The sequence below is a fragment of the Salminus brasiliensis genome, chromosome 22 (genome assembly GCF_030463535.1).
Source record: "Salminus brasiliensis chromosome 22, fSalBra1.hap2, whole genome shotgun sequence".
In the NCBI taxonomy this organism is placed as follows: Eukaryota; Metazoa; Chordata; class Actinopteri; order Characiformes; family Bryconidae; genus Salminus; species Salminus brasiliensis.
The window spans coordinates 11,678,999-11,705,581 of NC_132899.1; the positions used below are offsets into that span (position 1 = coordinate 11,678,999).

Below are 26,583 nucleotides of genomic sequence, written 5' to 3' on the forward strand. Positions count from 1 at the left end.
GCCCCCAGCAGGCCATTACCCAACAGACCACCCAAAGTGCCCGCTTTCATCTAAACCTCCCATCTCTGCTGCCTTCCCCCCAGTCTGTCTGCCATTCCAGCCCCAATCCTGCTTTTCTTCCTCCATCTCGCCTTCCCCTCGAGGTAGGCCCCCCGGGGCCACGTCCACACCCACTCACAAACACATACACACATATACTCCAAGGCTTTTTTTTGTTCACTTCCTGAGAGCGTTTTTCTTTCCTAAGTGTGAAAGTCAAGTTAAGGCTTGTGATTTGACTCGTTGACAGAGGTTTCTGCATGGTACACAGCATCTTAGTGAACATATGGGCCAGATTCATAAACCTCAGCAGGAACCGCCACCAGTTTCATGTTACAGTCCTATTCATGAAGTTGCATAAAGTGATCAAGTCATTGCTCTCTCATTACTGCTGATGTAATTGTGTGTGTACTAGGTAAAGCCAATCAAAATCGGCATGTTATTGAGCTAGTGTGTATTGTAATACAGGTACCTTATCATGTGATTGGCTGAGGGGCATTCTATGTGTGCTAGTATCGCCCAACAATGGCACTCAGCACAAATCTCTGTAAAATTCTATTTGGACGGGATTAAAAAGGCCATGGGGTCCTGGGGTCGTTCTCTCTTTCACAGGGGCTCTGTGATTTCCATCCACGTTGTTCTCTTAGAAAATTACAGGCAGAATGAACCCAATAACTGGTAGGAAACAGACACACACTCACACACTTGTAACTATGGACAGTGAGCATACAAACCTGAAGCGGTGGGCAGACACCTTAGCACCTGGGGAGCTATTGTGGGTTAGGAGCCTTGTTCAAGGGCTCTTCAGCAATGAATGTTTTGGGAGGAAAAAGCGGTGTTCCTTCACTTCCCCCACCTTCCTGCCAGTCCAGAAGATCAAATAGTGACCTCTTGGTCCCAAGTCCACTTCTCTAACCCCTAGGCCACAGCTGCCTCACAAAAACTGTGGGCTGCCAAAGATATGCCTCGGATATATGTGTTCAAAGCCTGGCATAACTCCATCCAGATTTGGATACATGTGCTGGTCTCCAAGTGTCTGTATCCATTATGAAACGTAAACTTACTGAAATGAATTAAAATTGTTTGAAATTGTTTGAAATTTGCTTCGCCCGAGCTAAAATATGAACCAGCATCCTCTGGTACCCACTCATTAGTTCTCTCCTATCATGTGTGGCACTCTCAACACCGGGAGGGTAAGGACTGATGCATGCCTCCTCCGACACATGCACAATCAGCCAACATCTCTTTCCAAATTGCCAGTAACGTCACCAGGCAACCAACACACTCCGAAGAAAGCATTGGGTGACCAGCTCTGATGTAGCGGCTTGCAAATGCCCATATCGGCCAGCCTCACGCTGAAGTGATGTGGGAGAGAAAGAGACATCTACCCACCCACAGAGGGCAAGGCCAGCTGTGCCTTGACGTTCCCTTGATGCACTAATTCATTCCGAATAGGACTTAAGTATCAGTCTGTCTCATTTACCAGGAACCTAGCAATGACCCACATGCGTTAAAAAAGTAAAAGCAGTATTTTGAGAAGCTTCTGGGAACAGCTATTTCCGAAAACAACAGCAAACTGATAGGAGTTGCAAACGCAAAACGCTCCAATTACAAACAACAAAGCTCTCTAAACAGCTGTCAGTGGCAGAATGCTGACAGCCAGGAGCCAAAATTCAGCCCCTGTTGGATGCTGGCATTCTGATCGCTGAGAGACTATTATTGACTTGTTCCATGAGAGTAAACAATTGTGTACTGTACCTATTGACTAAATAGCCAAAATAGCCAATGTTTACCATGACATTAAGGGTTAAACAGAGGGTTTCCATTACACTGTGCTGGATCATTGGAATTTCTGGAACACTGCAAAGGGCACATGGAGAGTGTGTGAGGTTCATAATGTCACCCAACTACCCCGAGAACGTGAATTCTCTGCATATATTGGTCAGGCCTACACAGTGGAATGCGGACAAGGACACTGAACCCTCTAAGTTTGACCAGCAGCTATTCTCTGTCAACATTATAACATGTCACGTGTGACAGTGCTGACGTACCAAGAATTTCATATTTACAAACGGGTTCTCCTCTTTGGAGACTGTTTTACCACTCTGGCTCATATACAGCACTGCAGAACTGGAGAACTGATCTACATACTGCATGTAGAGTCTGAATGTTTAAGTACAGAACACACGTTTTACTATGTACCCTGTATGGACAAAAGTATTGGGACACAGTCAGTCACAACAAGTCAGCTCGTGAAATTTCTTCCCTCCTGGATATTCCAGGATGAACTGTGGTGTTATTAATAAGCGTTAGGAACCACAGCAACTTAGCTACAAAGTGGTAGACCGCATAGATGGAGTTCCAAACTTGCTGTAAGTTGTAAAAGCTCCTGTAGATGTAATGTGTAGGTGTCCCAATACTTTTGTCCATATAGTGTATGTATGTATGTATGGGGGCAGGCATGTGTGAGTGTGTTTCACTCCCAAACACACCTGGACAAACTGGCTTTAACCTGAAGCAGGAATGAAGAGCAGGGCTAATCTGATTGTCCTGTCTGATAAGCTGTGCTCTCTCAGTTCAACAGAGAGAAAGCAGCTGAAAGGGGAAAACAGCAAGCTGGCTGCATGATTTGGTCACTCTCTAATGAGAAGGAGGACCCATTGATTTGAACTCCATCCTAGAGGGTCTATCGCTATATGAAGAACATGCAAAATAGCAACACTACAAGTTACGTACATTTTGTCCATTTTACAGCTTTTCCTTATATACATATACAGACATACATCAGGGAGGGTCTCTCAGCTAGTTGAGCATTTTTGCTCAGTGTTTTTTCCTGCCTGCTGGTGTATGATAAGATCAAGAAACCAGAATGCATAAGTCTTCGCATATTGACTGAAAATTTAAGATAAGAACTGCTTCTTGTAATTGGGTTATTTGGTAACTGTTTGGTTAAGCAAATCTTGCGGAGTCCCACAGGGTTCTACCTTAGGACCTATAAAACTGTTGAATGTTAAATGTGAGTTTAAGAGATTAGGGTTGACTTTGACAGGTCTAAACTGAGGCCTTATACAATATAAAGTGCAGCTCATAACTAATTAGACAATTATTACATTTTCCCTGCATTTTAGTGCATTATTGAATATGTTGGCCATTTTTCTCCTAAAGTCCAGTAAATTAAAATTCCACAGTGATGTGGACACACTGAGCACCTTTGTTCAGTACATAAGCTGAATTCAGACCAGAGTGCAATGTGAATTCTACCTTTAACCCATCCGTGCAGTGAACACACACATAAACACTAGTGATCAAACACACACAGTGACAGTGAGCATACAAGCCCGGAGCGGTGGGCAGCCATTGCTGCGGCACCCAGGGAGCGGAGAGGGTAAAAGGCCCTGCTCAAGAGCCCGACTAACATTACTTAAATTTTAGCTGCTGACTGGACTGGAAAAACTGAAGCAGTTCTGTAAAGTTAAAAATAAAGACCCTAAGATGAACAATTAAATGCTGTATTTTCTTATAATGAAATTTCAGTCACGAATATTTGAATCAGGACTATATTAATGTCATAATGCTAAAAATCAGTTCTTATATATTTCATGTTAATGAAAATATGTGGATTTTTGGACAATTTTGCCTTATAGCACCCCTTAATGTCCCTCTCCACCATGAATGGTTAAAAAACACATTTTAGGCCGAACCCGTTTCAAAATAACCGGCCAACATTAGGCAACACATTCACAACCATCTTGTGGAGCTTTTAGAAGCATGAACTTCTTAGATGCTTGGCATTACAATTCTGACAGAGCATGTCACATCACACCAGTCTAGCGTGTGTTATTTTACGACTTAAAGATTTAATGATGCAGAAGTGTTGAAAAAAAAAAAACTTTCTGGTACATTGTAGCAATAGTGAACAACCCGACAGACCCAATGGAAGATGATTAGACCAACTGCTAAACACATCAAGAACACTTTCCAGGATGTAGATATAGATGTATTAAAGCGACCTCAGAGGGTTTACCACAATATGAAAACCACTGGTAAGTGTTTTTCAAACAAACAGAAAGGCAAGGTTTAGAGTTAGAGTGTTAGAGTTCAGTTCCTTATAGCAGTTAAGCCTTTTTTGGCGTAGTTGCCATCAACTCGCACCGCAGCACAGCTTACTGAGCTTACTGAGAGCAAGAGTGAAAGCACCTGGATGAGGAACATGCTGGGAACCAGTGAAAGCGACCTCAGATCATGCACTATTTAACAGATAGCATCTATAAAGCGAGGGGGAGAGCTGGGGTCTGTGGTGGGAGTGACATCATGCTGCCATTTTGACCTTGCCATAAGATACAATGAGAGTTTTACTTGGTCATTTATCTCTTATTCATCAAATACATATGAGGGTCTCAAATGCTATTTTATTTAGATTCAAGAAATGAATGAATTCAGATAAAAACATGATATTCCTTAAATAATGTAGAAGTAGTCTGCCAAGTCATGCTACATTTACAGATATTAATAGAAAGGATGAATCAGAGTATTACTCTGGTAATTCCAGCTAATTCTTACCAAAGAATAAGGAATGGGGAAATTCCAGAATCTTCAGCATTGTCTTTCTAGTTCTTTCACTTTAGACATTTCCTTATTTCTCTAAGTCACTAGCTCTTTTTTACTCTTTACTCTTTATGCAAGCATAATGACTACTATACAATGTGTGTGTGTGTCTATGCACTGATGCCAAGATAAAGTCTACCAGGACAAAGATAGCACGAGGAAGCCAAGCAACATGGGCTTTGATGGTTGATTGGTAAAAAATGTCAACATTTCTTCACCAGCATCAGTCAAGCAAAGGTGTTTTTGTGAGGCACTGATCCGGCGAGAGGGCGGAGGCAATCCCCGGTTTATGTAACTGTTCTATTCTGGAGAGAGAACAGTAATGGGGTCAGAAAGTGTTTTGCCGTAATATGAACTCAATATGGTGTGCCCGCAAATTCTGAAGTGATATACACCAATCAGCCATATCATTAATACCTGCTCCTTTCTTCCATCTCCACTTTCCATGCTATCAGCTCCACTGACCATATAGGAGAACTTTGTAGTTTTATAATTCCAGTCTGTAGTCCATCTGTTTCTCTGCATACTTTATTAGTCTCCTTTCACCCTGTTCTTCAATGGTCAGGACTCCACAGGACCACAACAGAGCAGGTATATCTGTGTGTTGCACTGGTATGAGTGGATCAGACACAGCAGTGCTGCTGGAGTGTTTAAACACTGTGTCCACTCACTGTCCATGCTATTAGACTCTCCTGCCTTGTTGGTCCACCTTGTAGATGTAAATTCAGAGACAGCAGCTCATCTGTTGCTGCCCAGGTTGTGTTGGTCATCCTTTAGTCCTTCATCAGTGCTCATAGGACGCTGCCCACAGGACGCTGTTGACTGGATATTTCTGTTTGGTGGACTATTCTCAGTCCAGCAGTGACACTGAGGTGTTTAAACACTCCAGCAGCACTGTTGTGTCGGATCCACTCATAATCATCTAAAAAGTACAGCCACTTTTTACATAGTCCCTCCATTTTCCCAGGCTCAACAGTAACTGGACATTTCAATGACAAGCAGTTCTTAATGGCTAGGTGTGGTCTGTACATTGACGTTTAGTAGCTGTTAATGGGAACTTCTAATATGCGACCAAGAAAGGTGTCAGTTAAACTAAAGGAGGCCATTATTAGGCTGAAAAAACAAAACACCCATCTGTGAAATAGCAGAAACTTCAGGAATGGCCAAATCAACTTCTTTAGAGGAGACATGCACTGGCAAGCTCAGCAACATCACAGAAGACAACTAAAGTAGATGATTGCAGAGTTCTTTACTTGGTAAATGATATCCTATCACAGCATCTATTCAAGTCAGGAGCACTCTCTAGGAGGTTGTAGTATCATTGTCAAAGTCTGCAATCAAGAGCTACCATCATGAATGTAAATTTCAGACTAGTTGAACATTATGACACCAAGATTAACTTGTATCAAAATTATGGGAAGAGAAGAGTATGGAAAAGAAAAGGCTCATGATCCAAAGCATAACTGAAAACAAAAAGACCAAGTAGCAAACAAACAAGCAGCTCTGGCAAAAGGTCTAGGGGGGGAAACCCTACACACTGTATGCCCAAATATTTGTGTAAATGCGCATACACAACTTATCTAGTCCATAGAATAGGACTGGAGCAGATAAAAATGAACCTATTCGCACCATGCCTAATGCCAGGCGTGGACTAGAAGGTTATACAGCTCCCCAGCATTGAGCTGTGGAGCAGTGGAGCTGTGTTCTCTGGAATGTACGTTTGGTGTAAGTTGTGGAATTGTGGATAAAGTGGTGTGGTGATCATTCACCAACCTGTCCTCACTACACTCTTGGCACTGAATACAATCATATCCTCACATCAATGCTCCAAAATCTAGTAAAAAGCCTTTGCTGGACAGTAGAGCCAGTTACTTCAACAAAAGAAAGGATAAACTCTTTTTTAAAACCCTTGATTTTCAGAAGAAACACTGAATGAGCCGGCAAAATACTTTTGTCAATATTGTGTATATATTGTTATATACAGTATATATACACATATATTTATAGCAGCAACCGCTGCAGAAGGTCAACCAGGTCCTCAGAGCTCAAATCCCCTCCGTTGAGCAACTGGACTCTTATCTTTAAGCAGACAAAAAAAGGCAGATACACATGCACAAACACAAACACACACATACACACACACACTCACTCGAGCTCAGACACACAAAAACGCATGCAGCCACACGTAACACCCACTGATTGGAGACGTGACACACTGCCCCTGTGCTCCAGTGGGCCCTCACTTTGTAGCTATAGTTTACAAAGCCCTGATGATGTTTTTTCTCCCTCATGTCCCCCACCCAGTTCCAGCCTCTCCCCCTGTCTAAGACACACAAGCACATATGTACTCACATGCACTCACATACAAACACACACAATCAGAGCATATTGAAAAGCCTTCCTGTGTCGCTTGTTAGTGCTGAGTGATTTTTCCATAAGACCATCAGACAAACCCACAGCCCACGCAACGACAAACCCCATCTCAGACCCCAACGAGAAGCCTAGATACACTCTCACTAAACTGATCCTACTTGTTGTTTGACTCAGTGTTTAACACACTAAACAATAGGCTGAGAATTTTAGGGTTAACTTTATTTTTTTGAGAGCAGGTCAAAAAGTGTATGCTAGACCTGCAGGGGCATTTTGTACTGCCCTTCTGAATCAAACTGGACATCTACAGCAAGTCTCAGCATGCTCCACAGACCAAACGGCTCCACTTGTTCTACTCCTTTCAGTCTCCCAGTAGGAAAACATTCAGCCCCTCTCTCCGAATGAAAGTGGTATCATCAGTGTACAGAGAGGCTTTGAGATAGATGAATACAGCTTAATTGATCCTAAAGGAAACTGCAGTATTACAACAGCAATAAATGTATTAGGCCCGAAGAAGAACCACAGACACAGAGCTACTGTATCGAGCAGCCACTCATTTTCCATACATTAGCATTTGCTGCACTGGCTTTCAGGAATCTTTCTTTTAAAAAGTCTTTTTAAGCCTTAACAGAATGTTTTTTAAATTTAACTGCATCAAAGATTTCGGTAGTTTGAGAGTGCCTTTCCACCATTTCAGAGGTGATTGCAAAACAGGACCGCCCCGCCCACAGCCTGTAGGGTCAGCTTGCATGTAAAAGGGGCTTTTAGAAAGTGATAGACAACCTGTTGACCAGGTTTGTGGCAACAAAACAGTTTCTTTTCAGTTGCAGATTGAGAAGTGATTGATACTTTAGTGGTTGAACACTAAAATGATCAGTGAAGGGCATGAAGATGTTCAGTCAGAGGTAAATTGTTTTTAAATGTATCTACCTGTTGGATCTGCTGGGTTTACTTTGGAAGTTTGTGGATACAGGAGTTTATGATTTCTGTAGCTTCTAAAACGAAAAAAAAAAACCCCAAAAAACTACACTTAGTATGTATATATATATATATATATATATATATATATATATATATATATATATATGTATATACATACATACATACATACATACATACATGTTTTTGTAATAAAATGTATAACAGGCTAAATATTTACTAAAGTCACAGAAAAAAACATATGCATTGTTGTCCACCTAAATCATCATAAATCATTCTGTAAAATGAATAAAATCTTTTGAGCAGCACTGGTGTACTAGGTACAATTAACATTTCACAAAAAAGCAGAGCTCATGAAAAAAAACAACCAGTGGCGTTCTGTTACACAATGTGACAGCTTAAAATGTCAAAATGAAAGCTACTTCATTCAGTTCTTTGCCCTGACGTCTGTAAAAGCAGAGGAAACGAGTTAAAAAATGTGAGTCAGGCGCATTATGTGCTTTTGTTGAGATTCAGACAATGTCTTTAACCTGTCAAATACTGCACTCCTTGCCCTTGGAGAACTGTCATCTATAAGCTGAAAATTTCATGGTTCCTTTTCACACAAAGAAGAGTATGTGGAGTCAACAAGAGGGAAAGAAAACCTAAGAGGTGACTGGGTTCTCTTTAAGCTCATTCAATCCCCACTTCACCTGGGTACACGTGCACAGCTGACATGGGTTAGGCTGATTAGGCTGATTATGCTCAATAGGCACACAAACACTAGTGAATAAAAAAAAATAGATATTGTGGAGAGGTTCATTTCATTATCAAAATGTGATAAAAAAGTTAAACTGATATAGTTGGTTTATTTCATGTAAGGTAAGATATTTCCTGCTGCTTTGTGACGACAAAAAAGCGCTATACTGACTTGACTTGACTTGATTTTTCAAGTATTTTGTTTTACTTTGGAATCGTACAGCTTATAGAAATTCAGAATCTCAAATTATTTGAAATTTTATTTAATTTTTGAGTTTGAATAAACAATTAATTAAACCGTATCAAAAATGGCTTGAAATACATCACTGTAAATGTAATTTGTAACAAGAAATTACCTTTTTAAATGAAATTATGAATATAAATAATTTCTTCTCAATATATCTGTATCTTCATTTTTGCTGTCTTTTACATTTTGATGAACAGACCAATAAAAATGCTTATATATTTTTTTATATATTGTTTTTTATTTATCCAATATCCAAAGTTATATTTTGGAAATAAATGAAATTGGGAACCTGAATTAAATCACGGGTTAATTAGTACATAGAGAGATAATCCCTGAACTACAGAGAAGATAGGTCTCTGATAGGCTGGTATGGTCAGCATTTTAAAGCACAGATATGGCAGCCTTACACTGATAACTTTATGAGGAGTGAAGGTATGGTGTTTGTGTAAAGTGCTATTCAAACGTATATCTTAAGTTTATCCCCAACTATCTCCCAGCACTGGATAGGACTGTGAGAGGTTGTGTTTGATAATACATCTGTATCCAGTTGCACCACTGGATAAGTCCTGTAAGTCTCTGCAAGCTCACCTCATCAGGAGTCCAACCTCTGCCCTGTCACCTCAGCTTCCCTGTGCCTGAATTAGAGCCTGATCAATAGGAACACACACTGCCTCAGCACTGTCTGAACAAAATCTAATACCTCCAGAACACTAACTGTACAGGAGAAGTGAACATTTTTGTAACTTTCAATGAAAGTCAGTGTAATCATGAAATTTGAGCACAGTGCAAAATGGTAAACACAGGTTGCTGTGATGCAAAAACAAACTGTTTGAGAGTTACTTTTCGACATAATGTAAACCTGGTAGTTGTTCTTTACATTTTTCATTTCATGATGAATGGACCAATAGAAATGCCCCAAAATGACATTTTGCATTGACTTCCATTGAAAGTTAGGCTTTTCCCCTTTTCTGCAATATATATACACACACACACACACACACACACACACACACAGAGATCTGAACAAACAACAGAACAGATTTTCTACACTGGCTGTTTGCAGCTACAGCAACTCTGGAACAAGGGTGTGGATCAGGCCCGAGGGAGAAAAAAGGCTGTTGTTTGGTCATGCTGGCCTTTTGCAAAGAACTATGAAATGCATCCACCTCTACTAAGAGTCCAGCAAAACAGGCAGCTCCCGACAGAGTGCCCCGAGCTTTCAGCTGTCTTTGGGGACGACTAAATTTGCTCTTGCTCCTGTGGGGCTCCCAGCAAGTTTGGGGGCCAGAGCAGATCTTGTTTTCTCTGGTGCTCTTTGTCCTGGGATAACTTGGCTTGGCTGGCATCTCAGAGTTGTAGAAAGTAAGAAAGCAGTGACATACGAAGAACAAGATCTGGGGATTACAAGTACAGGCTGGACAGGGCTAACCTCAGTGAAATTTCCTCAGCTTTAGGAGTTCAGGCTCACTAGTGTTTTGGAAGATAGATGCACTTGCATATACAGTATATATGTGTGTATGAAAATATTTCTCTTTTTGTATTCAGCATTTGCTGAACTTTGTGTATGTGTGGGTGTGTGTATATACCTGTAGATGACACCATGTTGGTGCAGGAACATTAGAGCAGAAGTAACTTCAGCAGCGTAGAAACGCGAGCGAGCCTCGTCAAATTTCCGTGAACGCTGGATCTGAAACATCAGATCTCCCCCGTTCACGTATTCCATGACAAAGAATAACCGATCCTGCAGAGAGACAGAGAGAGAGAGAGAGAGAGAGAGAGAGAGAGAAATCAAAATAGAAAGAATGATTACTATAGGATTTAATTATAATGAACTATATATACTATATATATATATATATATATATAACTATATATTTTATTAGTATTATAAGCATTATAAACTATACATTATTTATCTACAATTAAAAATGACATTTAATGATAAGAAACTATACATCATTTAAATGATATTTTTAATAAAAATTACAATTATAATAGACAATACATTATTTTAAATTAAAATGAACTATGCATTTTAAATATAATAAACAATTTATGATAATAAAGGATATATTTTATTTATAATTGAATATATGTTTTTAATTATAATGAACTTTAGATATTTAATTATAATGACATGTTATTAGTTTAAATAACACCATGCTTTTTAAACATAAAAAAATAAAATATAGTTTTGTCATATTGTCACCACTGTCTGAAAATCACAGTGAAATAAATTTTAACTGATACTGTTTGCCCCTAGATAACAGGTGGAGTACCTACTAAACATACAACATGTCTACTCATGTAAACTCATGTAATCGAAATAAGCATGGCAGTTTTTTTAAACGAGACAGTAATTTTCCTCTCCGGTGTGATGCAAAACCAATTCAGGTTTCCCAAAAATAGTTCAAGTGCATGATAACAATGTGCATTCAGCAGCCCAGCGGGATAAGGCCTTTTTAATCCAGCCTGATGAAGCACTCTAGCGCCAGGGGAATAAGAAAGGAAAGGTCAGTCTTCCTGCATTCCTGTTGTGTGATGTGGGAAATGGGAGGGAGCATGTACAGATATCCACTCAACTGTTCCTCATCATGCGCCATTGTTTTCTCTCCTAACAGAGCTTAGGATAAGGAAGCTAGGACACATATTTTATTATGCCCTTACAATGAAACAATGCCATGCCTCTGATGAGAAGGAAGAGGCTCCAGTGTGGCTTTAGAGGCCTACAGAGCTCAGCACTGAACCATCTTGGTCACTATGGACGACACACATGTGTTCGCAAACACTGTAGGAAGTTGAGGCCAGAGGCATGAAGATTTAATAGAGCAGGTAAACAGGACAGTAGACTGTATACAGCTCACAGTTACGATGCTGTTATTGTATTACTAAGGAAGTACAGATGAAAATGTTGTAATACACATCCTGGGTGCTCTGAATGAAGCCATTAAACATTCTGGTCACTCCTTGTCCTTCAATAACAATTTAAGGGGCCAACCCAAGAAAAGGAAAAAACTGTGAAAAGGTGACAGGGTCATGGGCACCTCAGGCTCATTGATGTGATCCATGAAGGCCCCACCTCAAAACTTGCAGGACTTATAGGATCTACTGCTAACGTCTTGGTGAAAAATTATATCAGACACTATTGCTATCGACCCCCTAATGTGCATTTTTCACATGTGCTGACAGGGTGGGACAACTGCTAATATGCAGGGAGGGTGGGTGTATTCTTTAAATAGGTAATTGCAATGGTGTGGCCCCACTGCATACTTCTGGGATGAGGTGGAGTGGTGATCATCCAACATCCTGACCTATGCCGAAATCAAATACTCACATCAATGTTCCAGAATCTAGTAGAAAGCTGCCTTCCCTGGACAGTAGAGACAATTGCTCCAACAAAAGCAGAATAAACCCTTTTTAATAGCCTTCATTTAGAAAGAAACAGTAAATGAGCAGCTGTCCCAATACTTTTGTCCATTTAGTGTTTTTTACACGAGCGCTTGGCTCCCACCACAGTCAGTTTGTCTTTATTCAGAGGGAAGATTTAAACAGGATGCTCAAATAATTTGTTTAAATGTGCCAAGAACTCTGGAAGAGGCCCACCCAATCAAACATGAACAAACAGTGCCTGCTTCTAATTAGAAATGGACAAATAGTGCCTTCCGGTTGGGCTGAGGCACAGTAGAGTGCCTCTGATTGGTAGATAGCAGCCCAGAGACGGCCTGACTGCACACTGACTGTCGTCGTGACACAATGATTAACAACGCTGGTAAAGAAATAGTCCACTTTAACTACTTAAGATTCATGTGACACATCAACAGCATCACCCTGTTACATGTTTTCAGAAGAAGAAAACAAGAACAACAAAAAAGTGCCAAAAGTACCAATCAAAAAAGGGAAATTCAGAGCTAAACTGCAGTGTAGGATACTTCATATATGAAACCTTCTCTGTGTATGTGTGTCTGGGTGTGTGTGTGTGTATATGGACAATACCGTGTCTCTGACAGCGCTAGGGCAGATGGGTGGTGTAAGGAAATGTCTGTTTAGTCTCTGCTGTGCTTATATAACATGTTATGAAAGACATTTTCAATGGATCCTGTTTTGCAGGTGCAAGAGGCTTCTGATTGATCCACCACTACACACACATACATACACACAACATACATGCTGTTGACAGCAGACACACATACGTCACTGTGCTGTTTATACACTATACATATCCAAGTGTTTGTGGACACCCTGTCTAATGGATGCTTTCAGCTGCTTTAAGTTGCACCCTTTGCTGACAAAGATGTGAACACGCACACACACAGCTTATCTAGTCTCTGTAGAGAAATATTGCCAATAGAAATGGACTCTGTCGGCACCATGCAGAATGCCTAAGAATTGTGGTCTAAAGGGTCTTTGGGCTATGGAGCGCCAGACAATACTTTTGGGATGAGTTGGGGAGGTCTGTTATCGCTGATGAAATCAAATCCTCACAGCAAATCCTCACAGCAAAAATCCTTACAGCAATGCTCCAGAATCTAGTAGAAGGCTTTCTTCCCTGGACAGTAGAGGGAGTTACTCTAACAACAGCAGGATAGGCTTTTTTTTTTAGAAAGAAACAATGAACGAGAGCCTGGCATTAGGCAAAAACAGATTCATGTTTATGTGATCCAGAGTCCTATTCTATTGGCAGTACTCCTCTACAAGAGGCCAAGACATGCATGACAAGTGTGCATTTGCACAACTGTGCCAGCAATGGATGGAACCTAAAAAAGCGGAACGCATTCATTAGACATTTATACAGAGCATGTCTTCGACATTAATTTCAGCGAACCACAAAAACAAAGTTTAAAAAAAGAGTCGAAAAAGAGTCAAAACTGCAGCATGCAGGGAAACTGTATCACTAAAATCTATGACCGCACATATGACGAGTGTGAATCAGTCTCAATGATATGTTAAAAGCTACAGGTTAAAACTCTGTTTTTCCAGTTAAGTCTCCAGTGTCATATCTTGATGATTCAGAATGTTGCAAAAATGCAGAAAGTGCTGTGAAACTGCTGAGCGCTCGCCTGTCAGCAGCACTTCAATAGCTGAGAATCGCAGAGATCGTTAGTACACAAAGGTCTGATATTGATTTATTTCACAGATAGCCGATAAGCCTTCAGTCCTTTTCCGGTGCTCTAGTCTGGAACAGGATGTGAAGCAACACCTGCTTTTCTCCTCCTCCAGAGGTCTATCACACCAACTCGCTTTCTACATGCTTTAGGATTCCATTGCTATCTAAAGGCAGTCAAATATTGCCTCAGACTACCACTCTTCACTGACCCTGATCTTACCGGAATACAATTATTGTCTACAACTCTGTCTACTGTAATCTAGGGTGTTTAAAGACTAATTTAAACATACAGCAATTAAGATTTGTCCTAAAGAAATAAAATAAAATAAATGTAAAGACAAAAAAACAAGTTCATGCAACACTTTTTCTTTACTCAGCATCAAATAGTTACCCACTGTAAAGTGTACTACGTGTTCATCATGTTAATCAAATAAAGGAAAAAAAAAAGGTCCAAGGTTTTGTCCTGACAGGGAAGGTATTTCTTACAAAAGATGACATTTAGCAACAGTGGAAGTCCTCAAAATACAGACAAAATACATAATTACACAACTTCTGACTTAAGACTATATCCAGTGCTACCTGTTTGCTTTAGGATTGTTTTTTAAAGGTGTGAGTTTAAATGGATGCAGTTTGTATGAGAGCAAATTAATCTACTGACCTCCGCTGACCTCTCTGACCCGTGACTGAGATTAGAGAAAGTAATTTGGCATAAAAGCATGAGAACAGTTCTCTCTTTCCCTCTCTGTGTGTTACAGTAATCAATTCTCAGGCTAATTTCATTATACCTCCTGAAAACTACACGCAAATGTCTGGAGAATCAGGTCTGGACATTTCCGCAGTTGCCCTTTCACTCGTGTAGCGTACAGCTGGAGATTTTCCTATGTCAGGCGCGTTCTTACTACAGGGACTGTTTCATGTGTTTTAGGCAAGGGAACACCCTGAGCATGGCACCCGTGTAGTGTGTGCTCGAGGTACGACATGATCCACTGGGAATTCTTAGCACAGTTAGCTGCTCTATTTGTGCATGGGCTCACTTGGACATTACTCAGACTTTGGTCTAGGGGGCTGGCAGGATAATGTCCGGGTAATGTCCGCTACGAATGATTTTTGACACAAACAGCTCCTCCAGGTAATGTCCGGAAAACTTCTGGGTTACTCTGCATGTCTCAAAGGGGCTTAAGCCATAGCAGCATGATCCCTCTATAACACAACTGCATATGTACTGTGTAAAAGTCCAAGACCACCATCCATGAGCTTCATTTCAGGCCAAAACAGCCAATACAGTAGTATCATTATTTATTTCCGTAGATATTTCCAAGAAGGTCACATATACATGATAATCCACTTGCATGAGGAAGAAGGAAGTGAAAATGAATAAGTGGACAACAGAGTTTCCAAAAGTATTGGGACACCTGCTTATTCATTATTTCAAAGGTATTAAAAAATAGTTTATCCGGCCTTTGTTGGAGTAACTGTCTCTGGAAAGTTTTCTATTTTCTTCATTTTTTTGGAGGAGCACTGCTGTGAGGATTTAATTGCATGCAGTGACAAGAGCATCAGTGAGGTCAGAATATTGAATGATCGCCACTTCACTATTACACTGACATCCATTGGAAGTTAAGAATGTGTTTTTCCTTCTCCTGTAGGAAGTTGCTGCTTGTTTTTTTAGAGATAACATACTTTTGATTAGTGATTAGTCTCAAAATGAAATGTGGCCCCTGACCTTTGCACAGCACTACGCACCCAGCTAACATTTTGCATGGCGTCTTAACAACGTTAATTATTGGTTGAAAAGTGAAAAGTGCAGGGGGATTTCAGGTCCTTAAAAAGACGTCCCTCTAAGTCTAAATTACACATGCTACTTTAAATTACAAGTGCCCCTCACTTCTGCAAGAGCTGTCGTCAAAAGCAATCATTTCACATGCCTCTTTCTTTTCCAAGACATCAATATATTTTCAAATGTGATTTTAATGTGTATTTTATTTGCATATATGTGTTCAGAAAAAGACGTCCACTTTGGGTTAAATGTAGACTGAATCGGATGGACTAGTCAAAGCTCAATTTTCTTCTTTTTTTTCATCTAAATAAAGTCCATGGCAGGTCAACCAGATTTAGGCCAAAAAACAATGCCACTGAAGTGTTTCCCCTCATGTCCTTGTGTTTGTCTCTGTGCACTGCTTAGTTGGAAGGTCTGTGCAATTCAAGGAAGAAGTTTTACTTTCTCACTCTTCATACTTCCACTGCCTAGCGTGAAGGAAGCTCAATGAGGAACTACAACTGAACATTCAGTAACGTGAGCGGCGCCCAAAGATCAGCTTAACATAAAAGAAGAGTGAAAGAGAGGAACACAAAAACGGGAAATATTGTCACGCTGAGGGAAAAGCTGACTGTGCTACAATTGCTGAGGTTTCAGAGTCAAAATGTCACTTATCAATCTGCACGAGAGAGAGAGAGAGAGAGAGAGAGAGAGAGAGAGCGGAAGGAAGACTGCAATTCCTAAATGAGGTCTTATTTCTTCTGGAGAAGCGCCAGGGCACTCCCCAAAGAGCAACAGACACACAGAGTAAAAATGGTTCAGAGAAAGAGTGCACAAGCACAATCAAACCCACAAAAGACTAACTGCAATCTGACAGACCTGCCAAGAGTGCATGTGTGGCCAATAGAGAGTGGGCAGAAGGAGCAGGTCCCTGAGAACATATTCTCTAATCAGAGCAGAATGGAGTGCAAACACAACAAAACACATATCAGAAAGAAAGAGAGACAACGAAAGCCAGGCTGACAGTAAGGCTGTCTGTCTCCAGGGGTTTACATCCTGACCACCTGCACTGCAGGACCGGTCCTGTATCTATACCAGCGGTCCTCAGCCCTGGACCTTGATTACAGCCTGCCACACACTCTGTAATTACTCTTTTCAAAAACAGATCATCAGATCGTTAATAAGCCCACCATCAGCTGAAAAACACAACAACGTGCAGGATGAGGAGTACGCCAATATCAGAACTGGGAATCTGCCCAGGTAATATGCCCAAGTGGGGCCTGTGTGGGTAGACCAACTGGAAAGCAGAGGGTTTTGTCCATCTTGGCCCCACATATGGATGCCCACCAGGATCAGTTATGGGACCAGGAGGGGTTAAGCAATGAACCCATGTGGGTTGTACACTGCACATTGGGACACAACCCCACTCAGAGCCCACATTCCACCAATGTGAGCCCCACACAAGCATGTTGGCTGGGCGTGGGCTATACAATTTAATACAGTTTCATACAATTTAATAAAGTTTAATGCAGTTTCATGTTTCTAGTGCTGGTGTTCTCACATTGTACAATATTCTAATCTGCACATCACTGACCCAGTACTTATATATGCTAGTTAAATAAAAGGGTTGGTACAAGAACCAGGCCTCGAAACTGCAGCTGTGCCAGTGTTCACAGTAGGGTAACTCAAACCTGGTGATTGAGGCTGGCTAAAGCTAAAGAAACAAGTGGCAGCACGCTAGGCAAAAAGCTAAGATTATGCTATGCTAAGTGGCTTCAGTAGGCCGCCACACTGGCATAAACCAGCCAGGAAAAGCAGAGCTCATCCTTTTGTTACTGAGTTCTACATTAAAAGAAACATTTTGTTCAGAGGCAAAATAACAGGGTTGTAAATAAGTGTGTAAAACTGCATCCAAGCATTTTTTTAACCCAACCAAAGTCACGCTTTTACTAGATAGACATCAAAGAACAGAAATACTCAAAAAATGCATTCTATAGCACCTTTAAAATTTTATTAATAACAATTGTGCTGATCATAGAATATGTAACCATGCACATGTTAATGAACAAGACTGCTTGCTGGAAGCACTAATATTAAAAATATAATTATTAAAAATAAATGTAGCTATTTTCTGAAAACTGGTGTATTTTTATGTTATGTTATGTGACACGTTATTTTATTTATTGTTATTTTATTACACCTCTTAAACACAATTGCTGTAATGCGAGACCTCTCTTTAACAATGCCTGTTTTCTTCTTGTGTCTGTTAACTGCCATTCAAAGGTCAGTGAGGTTATGAGAGACCCATCCTTTCAGACAAGGTCCAGTTTGGAGTTACACAGTGGGCAGATAAAATGACCTAAGAGCCAGCGTCAAGTAGTAAACATGCAGTTGGGATAGGGGACTCTCTCTGTAGAGAGTCCCCGTCTCTTTTGCCACCACGTTGTTGTATCCTAACTTGCACAAACACACAAGAATAAGAGCAACACAATTCACGCCCATTGTAAGGAAACCAAGCCAAAATATCCCAGTCTAAGTGCGGCCTCAAGAAAAACAAAACACAGGGAAACAGGCACACACATTCCTTTGTTCTTGGAGACTGTTTAGTGGGTAAATTGGCTGTGTGTCTAAACTAGTTCCTGGACACACCTGCTGTCCACCGGGTCTGACTTTAAACACACTCAAAATACAGATGACTACTTTAACCCAAGTTAACCCAAGTGTATATGGACAAAAGTATTGGGACACCAGCTCATTTATCATTTCTTCTGAAATAAAAAAAGTTAATTCTGCTGTTACTGAGAGTATCTGTCTTTACTTTCTTTCTACTACAGTAAGCTCAGTGGATTAAGGTGTCATGCTGCTTGCCATCGGTAGCCAGAGCCTGAGAGAGCACAACTGGCCACACTCACAAACAACCATGCTCTCTCTGGGTGGGTAGTTGGCGGTCTTTTGTCACATCACTTCCAGTGTAATGTTGGTCAGCACAGGTGATTGCTAGCTGATGTATCAGACCATTTAACCCCATGCTTTTGCAGTTTAAAGGAAATATGTGCATCGGGGAAAGCATTTGCTAGTCCTCACCTTCTTAGTGCTGGGAACATTGTAAGTGACCGGGGGAGAGTCCTAATGAGTGGGTTGGGTAATTAGGTGTCTAAATTGGGGAGGACAACTGAGGTACATTTTTTTTTTAAATGTGCAGGTCAGGAGGCCCTCCAGGAACCCCTGGGCTGAGAGTAATAAGCCCTCCAGCGTTAGGCTGTGGAGCAGTGGAATTCCAGTGTGTTCTCAAGACCAATGGAGCTCCATCCATTACCTTTGGGTCGGAATGATGTTTGTGATCCAGAACTACAATGCAAACACTGCCTGATCCATAATCATCCCTCAACCTGATCAACTCATCTCAACTCAGCAACATCCTCTCTATTTCCTTTCTCTTCTTCTCCTCTCTCTCTCTCTCTCTCTCTCTCTCTCTCTCTCTCTCTCTCTGTACAGGCATGTCTGTCCATGGTCCGGACAGGCCCCTCAGAACCCGTTGTGTAACATTATTTACATTTCTGTGCTGTAATTACGACCGATAAGAACATGGCTGTGATCCCAGTGCTGATTAAGAACAGAGCCTGAGGTTCAGCTGGAGTGCATTACACCCCCCCTCAAAAAATCTATTCATCTCTGTATTGTTCTCTTTTTTCCACTCTCCTTTCTTCAGTACTCTCTTCAGACATGTCTTCTACTATCCTCTACTGTGTTCTTGCTCCAGTGCTTTGTTTCCTGACTCACTCTTTAGTGTGTAAAAAAGCAGCTAAAAAGAGCTGTGCCTCAGAAGGTGCATGAAGGCTAGGAGACAGAGATAGAGAATCAGGAAAACAGTCTGTGTGACTAACCCCACCCCCTCACTCAATGAGACAACAAACAGATTTTTATACATTATATAACTTAATCAATTTTTAAAAACTCGACCCACCTCTAACGCATTATATTTTGGGCCCCCAAAACAAAATGTTGGAGCACCCCTGCTTTATACATTGAGACCAGCCAGAATGTGTATGATTATGCTATATTATATACACCAATCAGCCTTAATATTAACACTACCTGTCTAATATTGACCAGGTCTCTCTTTTGCCATCCACAAAAGATGACATTCGCGGCATGGACTCCACAAGACCTCTGAAAGTGTCCTGTGGTATCTGGCACCAAGAAGTTAGCAGCATTTCCTTTAATGTCCTGCATGTGTAGAGTTGTGGCCTCCATGGATCACATCAATAAGCCTTAGGTGCCCATGACCCTGTTGCTTGGTCACCGGTTGTCCTTTCGTGGACCACTTTTGGTAGCTACTGACAACATTTTTCCTGCTTTTAATACATTACCTTCAAGGACTGCCCAGTCATACCATTATCTAGGTGCTTAGTCCCTCTTAACACTTACATGGAGTTGTCTTCACTGTCACCAATTAAAGTAAACTGACACCTCTTGCATAGATGAGCACAGTGTTGCTGACTGAAAGCATCACCCTAAACCACTTTCCGCAAACCCTGCTTACAGTCTAAAGCCAAGCACTCCCCTCCCTGATGAGGGATGCAATATTGTGTCTATATCACCCTCTTCTGGACCGGCTCTGTCACTGTCAGAGCTCCCTGGTGGTTTGCTGTAGTTTATGCCACCTGCTGGACAAACATTATAAAGAAGGTATACTTGAGAGTAACTTGGAATGACTGTGGTGTGTTGTTGTTTATTGACCATTAGAAGGGACACGTATCATCAGCAACAATGGACGCCTGAAATTTGATATTATTTATTATTCCTCACTGGAAGTTCATTGATAAAAGCAATTTAAGCTGTATCTTTGATTCTTTGCGCATTCTAGGCTTATAAGCCATTGCAGCATTCAGCTTGAGTACAAGTACAAGTATGAGATATTTTTATTATGTTATAGTACTGAGTAGGTCCCCCTTGTGGAACCATAAAAAAGGTGACATTCGAGGAACATACTCCACAAGACCTCTGATATCTGTCCCCAAGACTTTAGCGAGCTTGGAGAGGTGCAGCCTCCACTGATCGCATCAATGAGCCTTAGGTGCCCATGACCCTGTTGCTTGGTTACCGGTTGTCCTTTCTTGGACCACTTTGGGTAGGTACTGACCACTGCATAGCATAAAAAAATACCAGAACAGGGCATACCAGAAAAAAATATATTTTTATTATTTTATTTTATATAGTGTTATTGTGTGTATAGTTTATATTTGTGTATATTTTTAATTACCCAGTGATTCTGAGACATTGAAAAATAGCAATTTCAAAATACTAATTTTAGACATTATGTCATTATGTAAACTAGAATTTCTTGGGGTAAAGAGAAACAAGTCTTTTGGCCACTACAGGACAAAGTGGTCATGTACATATAATTTGTCTATTGGATATTATCATGGCAACATAACCAATGGTTTGGTTATGTTTTGGCTGTAGTTTTCAGTTATACTCTGTTGTGTTTTTTTAGTTGTATTGGGCTTTGGTTGTGGCTCAGCTGTTTTGTAGTTATGGTGGGGATTTGTTTAGGTTGTGGACTGTTAGTTCCTGAGCAGGTCCTGTACCTTAGTCTGGAAGCAGCAGAAGAGCTGTGTCAGGTAGGGGTGTTTTCTGGCCAAGGCCAGGATGCGTTTCTCAGTCAGGGTGCAATCAACATCATCATCCTGGAGGATTACATCCTTCTTCAGCACCTTTACAGCGTAGACCTCATCTGTGCCTTTGAGTTCTGCTAGCATCACCTAGCGGAGGAGATGAAGGAATTACTGATTCTTCTGTATCATGTTTAGAAGCTGCAGGATTTGAACATGTTCTAAAATGCAGTTATTCGAATATTATAAGGTGTTATATGTGTTTCCACCTTGCCGAAGCTGCCCTTGCCCAGCACTTTGATGAAGGAGAAGTCAGTCAGGTTCATCCTCTTTGACTGGATGCTCTTCACATCTCCGTTCTCGCGGCTCTCACTTCCTGTGCCCTGAAGCCCACTGCTCATGGAGGATGAGGAGGAAGACTTGTGCTCCTGGCCAAAGGACAAAGCCTTACGGATGCTTTCCAGCTCTGACAGCTCTGAGAAAAAAAAAAACAAGTTCAAGGTTAAGAGAGAGAGAGAGTCAGTAAGAGAGAGAAAGATAGGAAGAGAGAGCAAAGAAACAGATAAGATAAACAGAGCAAGGAAGAGAGATAGGGAAAAAAGATAGAGAGAGGTAGGCAGAGAGAGTTGGGAGAGAAAGAGTGTGAGAGTAAGAGAGAGCAGAGAGAAAGCAGAGACAGGTCCAAAACTATATGGACAAAAGTATTGGGACACCTGCTAATTCAGTGTTTCCTCTGAAATCAAGGGTATTAAAACGAGTTTAACCTGCTTTTGTTTAAGTAACTGTCTCTACTGTCCAAATGCCTTTCACTAAATTTTGGAGCATTGCTGTGTGGATTTGATTGCATTCAGTGACAAGAGCATTAGCGAGGTCAGGATATTGGATGATCACCACTCCGCCTAATCCCCAACTCCCCAACTTAACTCAAGCCACACCTGTCATTTGGCATGGTGCCAATAGGTTCATGCTTATCTGTTCCAGAGAGTCCTATTGCCAGTACTTCTCTGCATGGACTAGAAACATTGTGTGTGTGTGCATTTGCACATCTGTGTCAGCAATGGGTAGAACATTCAGTAGCTGAATGTATTAGAAGGGGTGTCCATAAACATTTGGACGAAGGTTTCAGTTTGACAGTGATGATAACCCCTTTATTACCTTGGTCACATGGTGACGTTGGAGCTGATTTGCAGCGGTCAGCATCTTCCAACGAGGCAGTCTCCGAGGTGGCTGGTTGGGCATCCTGGCCTGGAGTCAGCTGCAGAGAGCCCAGAGATAAAACACATAAAACATCCTCTTCTCCACCTGTTCTAATCCCACCGCACTTTACTGTGATTACTGTCATTCCCTAATCTATCCCCATCCCTCTTAACTTAATCATCATCTCTGCCATTATCATCTCTAATACTCGTTCATTTCTAAATGAGAATCATCTTTATTGATGCAGGCTGGAACACCTACAGCCTATTCATTCTCATTCAGTTCATTCTGAACGTTTGGCATACTCAACCCACCCCAAGCCCGGGAGGTATATTTGCCTTTTTTCTGCGTTGGGTGCTGTTGGAGATTTTGTCAGGCGTCACTCCAAGATCAGACAAAACTTTAGCGATTCCTCTAGCGTCCACTCCACAGTTAGGAGCTACGTTGGTCTCGCAACGCCGGTGCACATTCATCTTACAGACTGGAACACAAGCAGAGACAGGTGTAGGGAAACCATTTTAGACAAACTCTGAAGTCAAGCATCTCCAAAAGCCTACAAAATATATTTATGGGGATAAAAACTACATTTCCCAATGTACCTCACCTTTGCACTGCAGCCCCTGCCGCATCAGCCCCCACAGTAAGGAGCCACAGTGGTCACAGAAGGTAGGTACTTTATAGTTGTGAATACTGAACTTGTGAGGCATGTTTACACTGAAGCGTTGTGAGCCGACCTGGACACAAAAAGAAACAAAAACTACATTACCCATGATGCTTACTGTTCATTTGAACCGGATACGCTCTAATTTAGCCATTCAAAATGCTCTGCAAAAATGAGTTAGATGAGATTGATAGCTGACCTCCTCTGGAGTGTCGTCCTGCTTCTTCAGGCCGGGACACTTTGTGATGATGAGCTCGTGACATCGTTTATGGACCACACAGGTACACACTGCCAGGACAGCACACAAATCAACACACTGCAGTGGCAATAAAATGCTGTAAAACCGATCTCTGCTGCAGTAATATGAGAACTCATTTAGAATTTAGGGAAAAAAGAAGGGCATCACATATGTAGAAGTAAACTCTGCCAACCTTGACACTGGTAGCCCTGCTTTCCTAACACACCCCTGCAAAGATGACACAGAAAACATGTGTTAGACAAAGCAGATCTCACGCTCTGTCAGCCTGTATACACATCTGAATTTTCCACGGCCTAGGAACGCAGCCAATATTATGCGATTCCTTTGGTGGCCAGTAGAGGGGGCCTTTAGCTCAAAAGACAATGTCACCCATGTGATCGCCATGCTTACTGGGGGGAAAAAAAGGCCAACATTGTCTGGTGTCACACAGACACACTGTTTACCAGTTATGCAAATTGACTAACTGTACAGCCTTGAGACTAAAAAAAGAAGCAAACACTGAACTGTCAACAGAGCAGAAATATCCACGTCTGTCTGTCTGGGCTTTTAACATGTCTTACTGAGCGGTGGGCACCAGTATAAATGGTTAGTGGGTATATGACACTACAGACACATTAAAATGATATTCAGCGTCATCAGTATGAAAATACAGTAAGCAACAGATATCGTTACTGTCACGCAAACCCCTTGTATCCTCATTTTTGCTGCTGTTCAGTTGTTGACATTATTCTAATCTGACAGCTGTTTTTTACATTGTGTCAAAAATTGATAAATGGATGACTGATGAATGGACCAATAGAAATGCTCCAAAATGACTTAGAATCTTTTTACAGTGACATCCATTAAAAGTTTAAAGGTAATTGCAACTAAAGTTGCTATTTTAGACTATTTTAGGACTGAGAGAGAGAGACAAACAGAGCTTACCAAATGAAGTCTCTACAGTGGGAACAGTACGTAGGCTGTCTCAGGTAAGTGGCCATGAATTTGTGCCCATTAACCTGATGAACACGCCTCCGAACTGCCCCCTGGCGCTTTCGGGGCCGCATGCGCTCACGGAAAACCCGCTCTTCATTTTCACTGGCTGCAGCAGCTGTCAAGCAGAGACAAACAGAGGAGGTTTAGTAAGCAGAACATTCACTCCGCTCACAGAATATACCATTTCCCCTTGGTCATATTAAGCACAATTTATCATGTAATTAAAAAACTTGATTGTTTTCATACGATTTTCCAGCTAAATGTGACGACTTCTGCCTGCTTTCAAAATGTCATCATGCATCAGAAGGCAAGATTTGACACAAATCTGACTCGGGTTAGGCAGCGTTACGCAGTTCTAGTAAGAGGTTTTATGCAGCACCACTACAGTTACACAGTGCAGTAGCAGCGTTCCGGCCCCAATTGGCAATGACAGAGACGCCATTCTCCCTATTACAGCCAGTGGGGCATTAACATGCTGATGCTGATATTTGAAGGTAAAAATGATGCATAATGTTGCTTTAATATAATAATATAAATAAATTAAATGAACACAATGGCACATATTACACAGTAATATATATGCATTTACTGTGATATTAGTGTTTTACTGAGCAAATGCCAGAAATATTTATATAGTTTTTATTAGCCCCTCCCCCCTTTTTTTTAAAGCTAAACCTTTGCCTTTAATGGGCCAACTGACCTCTGCCAAAGTTGACCACCGTGGGACTAATAAAGGATTATCTCATCTTAGTAATGTAAGAACTCAAATTGTCAACAAAATGTCTGGTGTAAGGAAGAACAACACAAATAGAAGTGAACTTTGACGCTGGTAGCCCTGCTTTCCTCACACACCTTCAAAACACACACACCTTCAAAATGAACATTTCAAATTCTTAAGAGAAAAGTCAGTAGCCTATTTAACATGACAAGAACTCAAATAAAACCTGTGTGTGTGTATTTGTACACACGCAATAAGTAATAAGAATTGTGTAACTCTACACTCAACCCCAACTGTCACAAGAAGTTGTTTAGGCCTGTTTTTAAAAAATGAAGCTTTTGTAAAAAATCACTTTAGAAAGTAATCATTTATTTACTCCTACATAGACAGAACATTTCTGGTCTTTAAAACACACAATAACAAACAAGTAAACATGCACACGCACGCACGCACACACACACACACACACACACAGGCACAGAGTGAGCTATTTCCAGCTGTAGGTTGGACAGAGGATACACACCCACTTTGCGCTGAGCCAAGTCAGGCTTCTTTAAAACAGAGAGGTACTCAAAGCCCCCGTCCTCAGGTCAACCCAGCCAGCGGAGAAAACGAACAAACACATCTTTCATTTCTCCACTCCTCTCCTCTGGATGGCCCTCCCAGCGCTGTAGACAGCCTGAGCGTGTGTGTGTGTGTGTTTGTGTGTGTGTGTGTGTGTGTGGATCATGAGAGGGACCTGAGGCCCAGACCACCTGACCCACCATGTGCCCTGCGCAGTCATGTGCATTAACGCAGGTCAAGTCATTTAGCCTGAGGGACATCACAATGCATGTAGCACAGCACTGACCTGCACGAGCTGTGCGTGTGGGTGCAAATTAGAGAACTGGCACCAAATCCAGATCTGCTCAGAGGAGAGGCGGAATAAAACAGCTCCCTTTTTCCCTTTCAACTTCAGTCACAGCGTTGCAGAAGGTGCAGATTTTCATGAAAAGAACATCTTGAAGACTGTTAAGCAGAAGGTTGCACTGGACATTCTTTGGGCTTGTGGCCAGTGGAACTGGGAACATTTTATTGCTGGAGGAAAGTACGTGTACAGAGTATTCTCTGTGAGACTGCATATACCGAAACTTGACCTGAACCTAGATCTACTATATGCCTTTTGATATACCAAAGATAGACTTAAAAAAGATGTAGGTAGCCAGGCTAAGGGGCTGTCACCATGATCAGAGGATCACTGGTTCGAATCCGGTCATGCAGCTAGCCATCGGCCCCGGGAGAGCACAATTGGCCTTGCTCTCTCCATGGTGGGAAGATGGCGTTCACACCCCAAAATCGATTCGCTGCAGTCCTGGCTGTC

The 26,583-nt window shown here is 41.4% G+C and overlaps 1 protein-coding gene across 1 annotated transcript in view; it reads right to left on the reverse strand.

Annotated features, from left to right (window-relative positions):
• Window positions 1-26,583, reverse strand: part of prkcea (protein kinase C, epsilon a) — a 77,105-nt gene that overhangs the window by 11,910 nt on the left and 38,612 nt on the right. The window contains exons 3-11 of the mRNA XM_072668006.1: window positions 24,455-24,620; window positions 23,703-23,737; window positions 23,471-23,559; window positions 23,215-23,344; window positions 22,949-23,091; window positions 22,569-22,668; window positions 21,683-21,888; window positions 21,390-21,563; window positions 10,525-10,679 (exon numbers count right to left, since the gene is read on the reverse strand). Of these exons, the coding sequence (XP_072524107.1) occupies window positions 10,525-10,679; window positions 21,390-21,563; window positions 21,683-21,888; window positions 22,569-22,668; window positions 22,949-23,091; window positions 23,215-23,344; window positions 23,471-23,559; window positions 23,703-23,737; window positions 24,455-24,620 (1,198 nt within the window). The remainder of the gene's footprint in view (window positions 1-10,524; window positions 10,680-21,389; window positions 21,564-21,682; window positions 21,889-22,568; window positions 22,669-22,948; window positions 23,092-23,214; window positions 23,345-23,470; window positions 23,560-23,702; window positions 23,738-24,454; window positions 24,621-26,583) is intronic.